This window comes from Pyrgilauda ruficollis, unplaced genomic scaffold (genome assembly GCF_017590135.1).
Source record: "Pyrgilauda ruficollis isolate IOZ18807 unplaced genomic scaffold, ASM1759013v1 scaffold35, whole genome shotgun sequence".
Lineage (NCBI taxonomy): Eukaryota > Metazoa > Chordata > Aves > Passeriformes > Passeridae > Pyrgilauda > Pyrgilauda ruficollis.
In genome coordinates, this window is record NW_024524934.1 from 4336220 (window position 1) to 4346514 (window position 10295).

A 10295-nucleotide genomic window follows, 5' to 3' on the forward strand; every position below is an offset into this window, starting at 1 on the left:
GAGGGTTGGGAGGTGGAGGGGGCACAGGAGGGGGAGGAGGGGGAGGGGAAAGGAGAAAAGAAAAACAAAGATAATATCAAACCGATTTTCCTCAAAATCGCCTAGAAAATTTCATCTACAGGGCAATGGGGGGCAAATCATCGCCTCCGAGGCGGAGAAAAGCAGATCTGGAGATCTCTCTGCCTCTGATTTCCCTTCCCAAATTATTAAGAGGCAGTCTCGGTTTTTTAAAAACCAATAATAACGGCAATAATGATAACAGCAATAAAGCAATAATTACAACAGGACAGCTTATAATAATTAATAAAACATTGCGGCGATACAGCGTGGAATCACAACAGATCGTGCCCCGGCATTTCAGGAGTAGGTATTTCCCACAAATAAAAAGAATAATTCACAAGCGAGCATTATTGAAATAATAATTCTGCCACAATCCAAAATCCTTCCTCCGGCCCTTAACAGAGCCGAGATAAATACTGTCGCTGACATTACCGATCGCGTCCCAAGAAAACCCTAGAAAATCCAAGCCCACTGCCATTTTGTTACCAGAAAACGCCGAAATAGGCTCCAAACAAAACGGTAGTTCCCCCTTAGAGTTTCAGAAATGTTTCGGGGGGAAAGCACTGCCACGGTCCCCCACCTACGGGGAGAGCCAAACCCCGGGTGCCCGGCCGAACCCCGGGCTCGCCAGGGAGCGATTTGGGAGCGGAGCGGGCAGCGGCGGCCCGGCCGCCGGGGAAGCGGAGGAATGCGGCAGGCAGCCGGGGGAAGCGCCGCCGCCCCGACGGGCGAGCGGCACCGAAAGGAGCCCGGGCGCTTCGGCACGGCTCTGCCTGCTCTCGAAACCGGGCAGATGAGCCCGCATGAATGTCTGGGGCAAAAGGAATGGCCTCCACGGAGGAGGATTCGAAGGAAAGAACCACGGTTGCGAAACAGAGAAACGAGAAAGCGAAAATACTACTTTTGCAGGTGGCAAGGTTAAGGAATCGAAGCGGTAAGGTCCAAGCAAAGCCTTTTGCCTTTCTCTCGAAGCAGACAAAAAAAAAAAAAAAAAAAAAAGGGGGGGGGGGGGGGGGAAGAAAAGAAAAATAAAGAGAGAAGGGGCAAAACGTAAACCACCGAATTTATAAAAATGCAGGAAAGGAAAAAAAGCCCTCTTCGGAAAGCTGGGTGCGAAACCCCCACTGCCACCGCCGACAACAATAGCAACACCCAGCGCGCACCGAACCCCCTCCGAGAGAAACGTGAAGCAACTCACCATAGCCGAAAAACTGTGCACTAACATCTGCGAAGAGTCGGGGGTTACAAGTCAAGGTAGAAAAAAATAACAAAAAGGCAGAGGAAAGGGACCGGCGAAGCGCGCAGCCCCCGGCGGAGCCGTGCGGGCGCGGCGCGGGCGCGGAGGGAGCGCGGCCGGAGCCCGGCGCTAGGCGCGGGCGGCAGGACCGGGGCGCCGGGGCTGCTCCTGCACCGCGGGCGCGCCACGATAATCCATCAGAACTTGCACCGATCTCTGCTGCCCTTCATCGGGTGTTCCCAAGGCGAGCTCTCTATCCTGGCGCGGTGTGAGGAGTCAAACTTGGTTGCTTTTTTTCTTTTTTTTTTTTTTTTTGGTTTGGTTTTTTTTTTGTTTTTTTTTCGGTTTTTTTCCTTTTTTTTTTTTTTTTTTTTTTTAGCGTGTGTGTGTTTGTTTCTTAATCCTTTTTTTTTTTTTTCCTCTGACTCTTTCTTTTTCTCCTTTGACTTAGCTGCTGCTTCACTTGAGCTCCTAATAACAGATCTGCTGCCTTCCTGGAGACTCCTAATAGCAGATATTCATGACTATTAATATTACACGAACACTTAATAAGGGAAGAATGGCTGGAAATCGAGCGTGAAGCGAGAAGGCAACTCAAGGCAGAGCCTGTTCTAAATGACGTCCATTGAATGAAGAATCAGTGTATCTAATCAGAGATGGGGGAGAGGGAGAGGGAGAGAGAGACAAAAAGGGAGAGAGAGGGAGCGGGAGAGAGAGAGGGGGCACATGCTGCTGCGTCTGACGAATCACAGGAAAGGGGCAACATTTTAAAAGGTTGCAGGGCATGCAAAAGTGAAAGAGAAAGAGATCCGGAGAGAGGGAGAGGGTGGGAGCCAGGAGGGGGGTGCAGAAAGAGGGGGGGCGGGGAGGGAGTGGGAGAGACGGGCAGGAGGAGAGAGGGGAGGGGGCGCGGGATCCCCCCCTCATCCTTCCTCACCTTCCCTTCGCTTCTCTTCCCTTCCCTTCCCCCCGGCTGCCGCTTCCCCTTGTCCCCAGCCCCGCAGTCCTCCGCGGGCGCACCTCGGGCTGCGGCTGCTGCGCGTAGCCGGCCTCAAAGCCCAGGGAGAAGAGCGGCTGCTCGCTTCCCGCTTGGTTCTTGCTGCCCTCGGCAGCACCGCCGCCGCCTTTGCGCGGGGTGGGCTCCGCAGGACCGCCCGCCGCCGCCGCCCCGTCCATGCCTCGACGGCGCCCCGCCGAGGGGCTCCCCTCGCCGCTGCCCCCGCGGCGGCCGCCCCGCGCCGCCGAGCAGGCTCGCCTCCTTGCCCCACGTCCCGGAAACCGGCTGGGAAAGTTTTTTTGGGTGTCTCCCCCTCTGGGTGTCAGCCCTCCTCCTCCTCCTCCTTCTCCTCCTCTTCCTCCGGTTCGAGCCCAACGCCGAGACCAGCGGGCGCCCGGGGCGGGGGGGGCTGGGGAGCCCAAGGAGCATCCGCCGGGCTCCCCGCGGCCCCCCTCTCGGAGGATCCGGGAAGAGACGGAGGAAAAAGGCAGGAGGCAGCAAGGCGGGGAGGGAAGGAGGGCGGGAGGGACGTGGGGGAGAGCGGGAGCCGAGAAAAGAGGCAAGGCGAGCTCTTCTCCCGGCCCAGACAAGCTGGGGCTCCGGCGCAACCCGTCGGACTGGCTGTGCAACTCCCAAACAACTCCCTTAAACAGGCACNCCGCCGCGCCGCCGGCGCCCGGCCCCACGCTCCGCCCGCCCGCCACGACCCCCCGGCGCTCCGGCCGCCCCGGGCGCTGAGCGCGGCTGGCTAGGCTTTTATGCCCTTTTTCTGGGTTTATTTTTTTTTTTTTCCCCTTTCTTTCTTTTTTTTTTTCTTTTTTTTTTTTTTTTTTTCTTTTTAATTTTAAGGCAGGTTCTATCCCCGGCAGGGTACAGCCACCCTCTTTTCTATCCTCTCTTAAAAATGTTCTGTCACCCGCTCCCGAGGTAAACACGGAGAGCCAACCGCACACGCACGCACAAGATCCGACCGGTTCGCGGAGCGGCTGCTGCTCCCTCCGTGTTTGGTAACACCTCGGTGCGAAGTCCCATTAGCGCAAGGCAACAAAAGCCATTTGCGATGAAATCCACACGCTCGCACGTGTGCAAACTGGAAGACCGCTCCTGAGGGGAAGGAGGAGGAAGAGGCACGCTTTCCGCCCGAAATGCAGCTGCGGAGTATGTGTCTTTTTTTCCGGGTTGAAAAAAAAATTTTAAAAATCCAAACCACCAAAAAAACCCAACTCAGCCAACTAAAAAAATAATTAAAAAAACATTACACAACCCACAAACCCCAACACCCGACACCTCATTCACAGAAATCAAACACCCGCCAACGAGTGGATCTAAAGCTCAGCTCCCGCATCGGGAGACAGCTTCATCCCAAACTCCTCGATCAGGGACTAGATCACCAAATCACTTAGTCGGCGCTGAGCCTGCCGAATCCTCGGTCCCTTTCCTAAACTACAACATCGCCCAAAACAGCGTCAGGGTCGGATGGGAGAGTGCCCCCTTCGACCCAGAGATGCACGTCGGCAAGGCTCCACCGAGGCTGAGGGGATCTTCCCGCGTGGGTCACGACCAAAAAACAGCGTTCACTTGCAAAGTAGACTCTTTTATTGCGCGGTTTGTACCCACTGCACAGGCAACTTTTTCGAAACGGGTGACAATAGTATTCGTTGGTTTGAGACTAGGCATGGGTCCTGGGCATCACTCTTCTTTTTCCTCTTCTTCTCCTTTTTGTCAAATTAAAAGACACTCGCCTCTTTGTAAAAATATGGATGCACATAGAGGCACAGAGAGAGATGCACGCACACAATCTGTGCTGAACGGCTCCAAAACCGAATGAGGTGGATTTTATTTCTTTTTTCTCAAGCGGTTAAATTGCTATGTCTCAAACCCGTGGGAATGTGGCCCTGAAAATTAGGAGGCTGGGGGAACACTGCTCCCAAAACTCGTGATTTCATTTAGGCAGCTGACCCCTGTAAATTTGTGCAGCTCGGTATAATGAACCCGCAGATATATCGAAAAAGCTGCATTTAAGCTTCGGTCCTGAGCCAATTTATTTGGATGCCTCGGGTACCTAGAGTGCAAGAATAATTCTCTTCCCTTTGTCTCTTGGCCCTCTCATTCATTCATCTGTCCATTCATTCAGCCAGCCGCCTATCCATCCATCTATCCATCCATCCATCCATATGGATGAGTGTAGCATCCTACAAGAGCCTTATCTACGGAAGATCTACCTATAGACCAGGCTGCTTCTGGATCTTGTTTGCCTTTCCTCATACACTTCCGACAAAGCCGTGTTTCCACAAGCCCCGAAGTTCCTGGGGAAGGACCCCAGCCCCTCTCCGGCTGCAGGACCGCAAGGAAGCCTGACGACGGAGCAGAAGTTTTCCTAAACGAAATTGAGAGACGGAGGGATGCTGAAGGCTCCCGCTTGTAGCTGCGGGGCCGGGGCTCTGCCCGGGCCCGGGGGAAGCGCTTACCTCACATTCCTCATACTTGATATTATCCGTCAGCTTCCAAAGCATTTTCATGGATTGGCGTGAGAGAGAGGATTTGGTTCTCTCTGCCTTGCCTCTCCCTACGGTGGCGGTGCCGGGCGGCGTGGGGAGCGCGGCTGGCGGAGGCTCGGCAGCGCTCCCGTCCGCGCTCGGAGATCTCCCTCTAATGGTGGAAACTTTTCCCTTTTCCAGCTCTTTACCCACAGTCTAATCGCCTCATTAGCATATCAACAACAGCCCAATTGCTCGCCAGCACAACAACCTGCAGCGATGGACACAGGTAGAAGGGACCAACGAGCAAGAAAAAAAAAAAAAATATTAACGACAAAAAAAAGCTTTCTTCGACTTGCCGAACCCCGGCGCGGGGGGGCAGTGGGCCCTGCCTGTCTGCCTGCGGGCCGCAGCTGGCCCCCGTGCCTCTCTCTGCCTGCCAGCGGGGAGGAAAGTGGCCAGTGAAATCAAAGAGGCTGCCGTCCGATCCGCTGAAAGTTTGGGGCTAGCCATGAAGCCATCCCATGGGATTTATCTCTCCCCCTACCCACTTTTTTTTTTTTTTTTTTGGTTTTTTTTGGTTTTTTTTTTTTTCCTACGGAGGCTAAAGGAAGCAAAGCGAGGTGAAACGAGACTCGTGTCCTGCTCGAACGAGGTCATTGTCTGCGGAGGTTTCTGTTGCCCTCTGAATTTCGTCTTTTTTGGTGGATATTTTAAAAGCTTCTTTGCTTCGCAAACTACTTTTTTTTTTTTTTTTCTTTTTTTCCCTCGGCTCTGTTGGCTATTGGTCTTCAAAAAAAAACACCACCCCAAACAAATCCAACATTATCTCCCAAATAGAAGTGGGCGAGTGGTAAATTGACTGTAGCAGGAGCCAAAGTCTTTTGCAAGTACTTGAGAAAAAGGACAAAACAATGACCACAATAAAACTTTGGTACTTTCTTAGGTGGAGCGCTTCGTTTGCTTAATAATGTGCCGCTAAGGGAGCGCTCAGACTGCCCTCCTCGGGGGCTTCTCCACCCTTCTCCTCTTTTATTTCCCCGGGTGCCCAGCCTTGATACATCCACCGCAAGGCTTCGTTTTTCCCGTTTTTCTTCTTTTTTTTTTTTTTTTTTTTTTTTTTTTTTTCTCCCATCTCTAGGTGATCCCTCGCTTCACCGAAGGGCAAGGCATTCCCCTCTCCTCGGGGCTGGCGTGTCGGGCCTGGCGCAGCTCGCCACTCTAGCCGTGTCCCCAGGCGTCCCCAGGAGCCGGGCATCCCCACGGCTGCCCGTGCACCTGGCTGCCCTGCTGCTCACCGAAACTTCCTTTTGCCGACGGCAAAACCTGCCTTGTCGGCCTGGAAGACCCTCCCGGGGCCACCCACCCCCCGCCCTCGACTTCGGAGGAAAATTTATTGCCTCTAGGAGCAAATGGCCCCTGCGCTCCGATGGGGAGACGCAGTGGGCCCTCGGGGGCCTGGCCCACGTGTCGCCACGCCGGGAAGGGTGGCAAAGCCTCCGGGCTCCCGGGACTGCTCCTTCACACACACAAACATCCATGTCCCCTAAACGGATTTTTTTTTTTTTTCTTTCCCCTTCCCCCCTCCTTCACCATACTCCCACCCCCGATGCTCTTTTTCACCAGCGCTTTTGTCTACCACTGGCAGGAGAGTAAATTGTTGTTTTTACTCCCATTGAGGTTCAAATGGAGCTGGCAGATTAAGCCTAGTTAATGCCCCGGGGGGGTGCTGGAGATGAGAAAAAGAGGAGGGAAGGGGGTTGACGAAGGGGCCCATCGCCCCTTAGCGCCGTCCTGTCTGAACCGGGGCGGTCGGGAAAGCCTCCCACCCGGGACAGCCTCCCAGCTGCGGCTGCTCGGGACTCCCGTGGGCCAAAGGCCTGACCCTTTTGCCTTCTCTCCCCGAGCCGGCGGAGCGCAGGGCTGCGAGGGGAGGGGGCGGTTTTCTCCGAGAGATCCACACGGGGCAGCGGGAGGCGAGTCCGCGCCTCCCGGCCCCTCCGGCCAGGCGGGGCGAGGGGGACCCCGCAGCGCCGGGGAGAAGGAGCAAGGAAGGCCGGGGTGCAAGTCAAAGTCAGTATTAGATTTCAAGGCAGATAAGTCGCAAATAAGATTGCGCAAGAATTGATTTCAGTGAAAGAAAAGAAAAATCTTCTTTTGATCGCTTTTTTGCACCGGTCTGATAAAAACATGTTAGCCGATGTAAAAATAATTTAAATAACTTTTGTTTAGTTATTTTGTTCCCTCACAGTTGTGTTTTTTTTTCCCCTTTTCTTTTGTAGAAGACTTGCTGCTACCCTAAATAAATTAAAAAAAAAAATTAAGGTCTTCTAAGGAAAGACTTAGTCGAGAGATTCTAAAAGTTGGGAGCAGAAAAAGAAACTAGGCTTCCACCTGGAACTGGACTGTCCTGGGGAAGAAATAAATTCTTAAAAAATCCTTTTCTCTAAGAAAATCCCGTGTGCTTGAACAGGACGGTGCATCTTCCCTTCCAGTAGTCGGCGAAGTGCGGTCATCCGGCCCGAGCGGACGGGCATCAGGGCGCTCCAGGGTTTTTCAAGAGTCTCCCGGTTCGTGAGCCTCCGTAACTCTCTCCACACGTGTAGTCTCGCCCGTGGTGCGTGCGGGTCCCCTCGGGTCCGTGGAGTCGGCCGAAGCCCCGGCGGGCCGCGTGTTGCCGGCCCGGCCTCTTTCGCCCATGGGTTCTGCTTTTCCCATCAGCTCATCCCGCGGGAGTGCTTTCCACGGGTGCCCCCGGCGCATCTACTACCGGGTGGGACCAGGCAGCGTTATTTTTCCATGGGACAGGCGGGGTGGGAGCTCGTGGAGAGGTTTCAGCTCCCGCGGCAAGTCCCCGATGCTTGGCGGGTCACGCCGGCGGCTGCGGGCCCTGCCCCGCGTGGGTCCCGCCGCGTCCCGGGGCAGCCCCAGGGCTCCGCGGCGGGCCGGCCGCCGCCAGCCCCGGGCACAGGGACGCCGGGCGGGCACTCGCCGCCCTCGGCCAGCCCACGCTGCCGGGGTCGTGCCACTAGCGGCGGCGGCGGAGCAGCCCTCGCCCCTGTCGACCCCAGTCCACCGCTTTCTACCTGTTGCACTCGGGCCTCACGAGTGGCCGCGGGCAGCCCCAGCGCCGAGGGCCGCAAAACACCCAACCCCAGCGTCAGGCTCGCCCCCAGCTCCCTCCGGGCCCGTCACCTTTCTCGCTCCAGCCCTGCCTCCCGTCCCAAAGTAACAATAAACCCCCGGAGGGCAGAGGGTCACCTTACCTGCCAGTCCCCCATCTTGGCAAGGATAGACATCCTGGCTGCGGGCTCCGAGTCCCCAGGTCTCTGCTGGTCATGGACTGCGAGGGCAAGCCACTCGCCTGGGACGCCTGTGGGTAAATCCTCCCCTTACCTGAGCCGGGACTCTCTCACCTGGCCATAAAGAGCTGGCTGCTCCCTGCCCGCGCCTGCGCGCTGCCTCCGCGCTGCCTGAGCGCTGCCCCCCGCCACCGCGCTCCCACCGCGCCCGCCCGGCCCCACCGCTCCCGGGGCACCGGCCGCGCTGCCCCCCGGGAGGCTCCCGAGCGTGCTCCGGGCGTCCTGCAGCCGCCGGACCCCTGCCTGCTTCGCCACGGTGTCGCGTCCCGGCGCTCCTCCAGCCGGGTGAGCGTCCCGATGCTCCCGGGGCAGCTCTGTCCGCCCAGGTGTCCGCCCGGGGTAGGGGCGGGAGAGCCCCCCAGGCTTCACCTTCCCCCGGGGGGCCGGTGGAAGGTTATCTCGGGGGGCAAGCTGTCAAGGACTACATGGACTTAGTAGTAATAACAATAATAATAACAATAATAATAATAATAATAACAACAACAATATCAGTAGCCCAGAAAGGCAAAGCACCGGCATGGTTGAACTAGTCCAGATGGGTGACGGAAGCACTGCAAATTGCCTGGGGAGTTCAGGGAAAAACAAAGACATCCCCCCCAGTACAGACAGCCTTTCCAGCCCCTGGTACGGGGGCCAGGAGGGGGCGGGCGGCAGCAGCCGGCGCACCAGGCTGGCAGGGGTCTGTCCCGCCGGGCTGAGCGGGAGCGCCGTGCCGTGAGGGATGCTGCGTTCCCCCGGGGGAAGCTGGCCTGCGACAGCCTGTGGCACTTGGGCCTCTCCATGTCCGTACCCCTTGTCCCCGCCCACGTTTTGTTGTTGTTTTTTTCCCCTCGGGGATTCAAGTGCCGAAGTGCCCTGGAAGCTAGCCAGTGCGTCGCGCAGCCCTGATTTCACACCCCGAAAAAGCGAGGAAGCACGGACTCTGCCTCATTTCTAGGGGCAGGGCACTGGGGGCGTGGGGAGAAGCAGTACTCCAGCCGCAGGATTTTGGGGAGGGATGCAAACAACTTCCACTTCTCAGTTGCACAGCAAGCCCTTTCACATTTCAGAGACAGGTGAATGGGGCATCATGTCCCAGGTATGGGACAGTTTGAGGATTCCTGGATGTCAGGGTGCATTGTCACCCACCAGTGAGGCTGTGTTGGGTTGGGTCCTGGGCTGACCCCAGTCTCCAGTAGCAGGAAGGGGATCACTCCCTCGCCCCACCATAAGGGCTTAGATACGAGGACCTTACAGAAAGGAGTTCCTGCCCTGTCTCCAGGCAGGTGGGAAGAGGGAAGCAAGAGCTGAGACCCGCAGCCATTGGATCCCGGGGGAACGCCGGGGCCGCGGGCACTCGAATCGTCGGCTCCTGCGGGGCTTCCCTTCTCATCCACCGCCCCAGCGAGCCCGGGTCGGCGGAGACCGGGCACCCTCGGCGGGGACCGGCGGCTCCTGCGCGTCGGCGGGGCGGGGCGCGGTCAATGGGCCGTGCGAGGCGCGCTCCGCACCGCCGCTCCCAGCGCGGCCCGCGGTGTACAGTTAGCGTCAAATTACAGCAATTAACCGGGCACCGGAATTTAATTACACAGCCCTGCCCCTTTCCCACCCCCCTCGGTCCTGGGGAGCCTCCTGCTCGGGGACGACGCGGAGCAAGGACGGTCCCGTGCAAAACGGGAAAGGGATGGGGAAGGTGCACAGAGATTTCGTGGCTCCGGAATCCTGCCGCCTCTCCTTTCCCCGCTTGCTGCTCGCCCTGCCCCCTCGAATCCTCTCCAGGGGGCGGCAATTTTGGCTCCGTAACGATTATTTTAAATGCCAGTTTTTATTACTGTTTTGCCGAGAGGGGTGGGGAGTTAATTCGATTTTAAGTTGGCCTTCCCAGTAAACTTTGGTGCCACACTTCTCCCGATAGGATCTTTCCCTTCTGCCTAACTCCAGCGCTCCCCACACAGGGTTAAATCTCCGGGCTCAGGACTCGGCTCCCGCAGCCCGGCTCTGCCCCGCGGCACTTGGCAGCGAGGCGGCCCGAACGCAGCCGGCCCGCGGGGCTATGGGCAGCCCTGGCTCGCACCGGGCTCACCCGTGCTCTTTTTTTTAGCCTAGGGGAAGATGGCACGGGTTGGGCGTGCAGCAGAGCCCGGTGTTGTGGGGCGCTCCTTTTCCCCTCCCTGGGGCATTTG

General features: G+C 57.2%; 1 protein-coding gene across 3 annotated transcripts in view; it reads right to left on the bottom strand.

The window, feature by feature from the left end:
* Positions 1-8070, bottom strand: part of TFAP2A (transcription factor AP-2 alpha) — a 19230-nt gene extending 11160 nt beyond the window's left edge. Inside the window, exon 1 of one of the 3 annotated variants that reach the window (XM_041475408.1) lies at positions 8038-8070. In XM_041475408.1, the coding sequence (XP_041331342.1) occupies positions 8038-8070 (33 nt within the window). Of the gene's footprint in view, positions 1-1258; positions 1286-4762; positions 4814-8037 lie in introns of those variants that run through there. The other 2 variants (XM_041475406.1, XM_041475405.1) reach the window with 2 other exon arrangements.
* Positions 8071-10295: the final 2225 nt, after the last annotated feature.